This window comes from Eurytemora carolleeae, unplaced genomic scaffold (genome assembly GCF_000591075.1).
Source record: "Eurytemora carolleeae unplaced genomic scaffold, Eaff_2.0 scaffold36, whole genome shotgun sequence".
In the NCBI taxonomy this organism is placed as follows: Eukaryota; Metazoa; Arthropoda; class Copepoda; order Calanoida; family Temoridae; genus Eurytemora; species Eurytemora carolleeae.
Window position 1 is genome coordinate 123,335 of NW_019396086.1, and position 3,452 is coordinate 126,786.

General features: G+C 34.7%; 1 protein-coding gene across 1 annotated transcript; it reads left to right on the forward strand.

Moving 5' to 3' along the window:
* Positions 1 to 482: 482 nt before the first annotated feature.
* On the forward strand, positions 483 to 2,960 carry LOC111718289 (uncharacterized; the record flags this gene model as incomplete). Its single annotated transcript, XM_023493836.1, is given in 4 exon segments — positions 483 to 685; positions 1,250 to 1,392; positions 1,791 to 1,880; positions 2,504 to 2,960. Coding segments are annotated over 4 exon segments (814 nt in total), but the record flags the coding sequence as incomplete, so codon positions are not given.
* Positions 2,961 to 3,452: the final 492 nt, after the last annotated feature.

The following is a 3,452-nucleotide window of genomic DNA, read 5'->3' on the forward strand; positions in this document are numbered from 1 at the left end:
CAAAATTAAAAGGAGGGGGGGGGGCCTGGGGTTTTGTATCCGAAAAATCGTTCTCTTGGACATTTCCCCCCACCCCATGAATTCACATCATACAACATTTGGACCCTCCCTTCATCAATTTTTGTGGTCGTGAAAGCTATCATCCTAGCCACAGGGCTTGACAAAAATTTCTTTACTAATTACCGTGTAGTGTCGAAGATTTCTTTTCATTTATCATGCACTAAAGTAGACTATAAATTAAATTCATATTTACCAATTAAAGAAAGTTAAGACGGGTCAAATTTACGAACGCATATCCTACTTTTGTTGTTTTCTTGCAAAATTTTGTTTTTCATGGGCACCTAGGGGCTAAATGTAAGTTTTCGAAATGTTGTACTTCCTTTTTGATCTGGGGCAAACTCAATATTCAGTGGTTCCTGATAGAGTGTTGACTTGAACATATTTTTCCGTAAAATACAATTTGATAGACGGTATTTATTTAGTGCATGGCAAAGAGTCACCGAGGAGATAAAGGAGATTTACCCGCAGTTGGGACTTAGCTCTAATCATGTCAGAACAGCCTGGAAGCGACACAAGGACAATTTGAAGAAGAAGAAAGACGAGAAGGAATTGAGGAAATTGGAGAGGGCTTTCAAGTCCTCATGTTCCAAAACAGGAGGGGGTGAAGGAAGTGATCCCCCGTCCGGTAAGTAACTTTGAATGTTTATGTTCATGTAATATGATTTTGATTCTCATCTCTTGGGTATAACTTTCCAAGAGGCTTCAACATAGAGCGAGCATACATAAAAGGGGGGGGGGAGTTTTTAAAGTCTGAATAATACATTAATTTTGTGTCATGTTAAGAGTTTTTTGATTTTAATTGTGTATTTATTAAATTGCTTTATATTTTCGAAAAATCATTGTTTTTTAAAGAGAAAAAATAATCAAGAAAAGATTCTTAGTTAAGACTGGGGTCTATATTTGGTTGAGAAATAGTTTTTTCCTAACCCCTATTAAAAAACCTTTCTTACTGAATTGTTTTTCCCACAGTATATTGATAGGTGTTTTTTTCGCTCATTTTTGGATAATAACCAAATGTTGGGATAAACCTAAAAAAAAGCGACATTTAAAAAAGAAAAATTTGCCCATTTTGTTTTATTCGAAAATCGGTTAAAAAATATACACATAGTATAATTATTATTTTCTTATTTTGTTATTTTGCTTATTTTTTCTGTTTATCATAATCTTATTTCAAATATTTTTCGTTAAGATTTTGATCCAGATGAGGGGGAGAAGGATCCATTAATAGTGATATCCTATGAACCTACCTATCCAGAATCTTTGACCCCAGTTCTGCCTTTGGATATAATTGAACATCTCAACTTGCAAAGTCTAGATTTTCAAAATGTAGAGGTAGGTTGATGATACATTTTTTATTAAAAAGAATATTTTTCATTACGATGCAAACTTAAAGGGAGTGTCTGGCTAGACATGGTAGTTGAGCGGAGAATGCATTAGTGTAAGATAATTTTTTTAGGATTCACTTAAATGGGAAATTTTATAAAGTTGTGTTTTTCCATTCTTTGTTCTCTACATGTGTTTCACAAAAGTTCATCTTTAGTCTAAAGTAACAAATTTATAAATGTTTCTGGAAACAATTTTGTTAAAAAGAAATCTTCCAATTTTTGGCCTAGTTGGTGTGATAGTTGTAATATTCAATAGTTAGTTGGTTAGAAACTTGTAATATCTGAGTTATTAACTAAGTACTAAATCAAGGATGAAAAACACCCATGAAATTTAATTCTTTACAACCAGAGCCAGAGAAGCCAGAGAAGCCAGAGAAGCCAGAGAAGCCGAAAAGAAAAAGTTCTGAACTGTTCTCTGTTAAAGTTTCAGACTTTGTAAGTAAATTTAGTTTAAAAAAGATATAATTTATAAATTAGTTTGAACGATTTTAAATCTTTAATTTTTGTATTTTTCGTTCATTTAAAAAAATACTTTTTTATTTCTCTGAATGTTCCCTTTAAACGTCAATTTTTGGTTTTTTATTTCTGAAAGACACCATTTTTTATAAAAAATTGCACACCCTATTAAATATTTTGTTCATTCATAAAATGATGTCCAACCCTAGGGGTAACCTGTATTTTCTGAAGTTCCATGAAAATTGTATGTATTTGAAATTTGGGTGGTGTATTTTTCGACCTACACATATCCGCCATACTCCACTTCTGACCTACGCGAAATCCGCTATACTACATATCCGAGATCCGACCTACTAGCACGTGGTAGTACAGCTGCTACATGGACTTGTGGCCGCAGCGCCCGGTCCCCTAGGTCAGAAGTTCAGTAGGGGGGATGTTGCGTATAGACGATGTAACATTACCGAAATTTGATATCAAACTAAATAACATATTTTAACTTTTCTTTGCTTTTAAACGTTATGAAATAATTCCAGACAGTCGACATGAACAAAAAATAGACACAAAGTTATAAATTTGTTGATTTGAATTAAATCCATTTTTAGGAGACTACGGAAGAACCTTCAACAAAGAAGAGCAAGAGACAAGATCGAATTATGATTTTAGAAGAAAATAAAAAAAAATATGTTGAGGACAAAAAGAAGAAAAAAGTTAAAAACGATGGAAGTCGAAGGAACACGGATGTGGAGGAATTAGATAAACAAAATCTAACTCTGGATATCGAACTAAAAAAAGAACAATTAAAAGCTCACATTTTATCAAATTACATTCTTCAATGTAAAATCAACAAACTAAAAAGTGAAAGTGAAGAAGACGGATGGGAGATGCCACCCAATCGCCCAGTAAGAAATTGGAAACTTGTCGGTTTATTTTGTCAACATTTAAAAATAATGTCTCAAATAATGAATGACATTTCTTTCTAGGCGTTAGGGCGCTTCGCGCCCATCTTCTATTTCAACTTTTAATTGTGGCTTTATCTCTGAACATCTTCTCTTTGTACAGTATAAAACAAAAACAAAAAAGTTTGCAGATTTCATAATATTTTTTTGCTCATTTTCAAAATTTTTCAAAAATAAAAAACTGTTAAACATAAATTTTTAAAATTTTGATCATTCATAAACCTTCCCTGGGGTCACGTGAGGACCCACAAAAAATTTGGGCCCGATTGGTTCAGCCGTTTTGACGTTTATTNGGAGAAAGTGATGACAACAGCAATGAGGACAGTGTTGACAACAGCAGCGGGGACAGTGAAGACAACGGCGATGAGGACAGTGATGAAAACAGCGGCGGGGACAGTGATGACAAAGGCGGGGGAGAAAGTGATGACAACAGCAATGAGGACAGTGTTGACAACAGCAGCGGGGACAGTGAAGACAACGGCGATGAGGACAGTGATGAAAACAGCGGCGGGGACACTGATGACAACAGCGGCGGGGAAAGTGATGACAACGGCAATGAGGACAGTGTTGACAACAGCGGCAGGGACAGTGATGA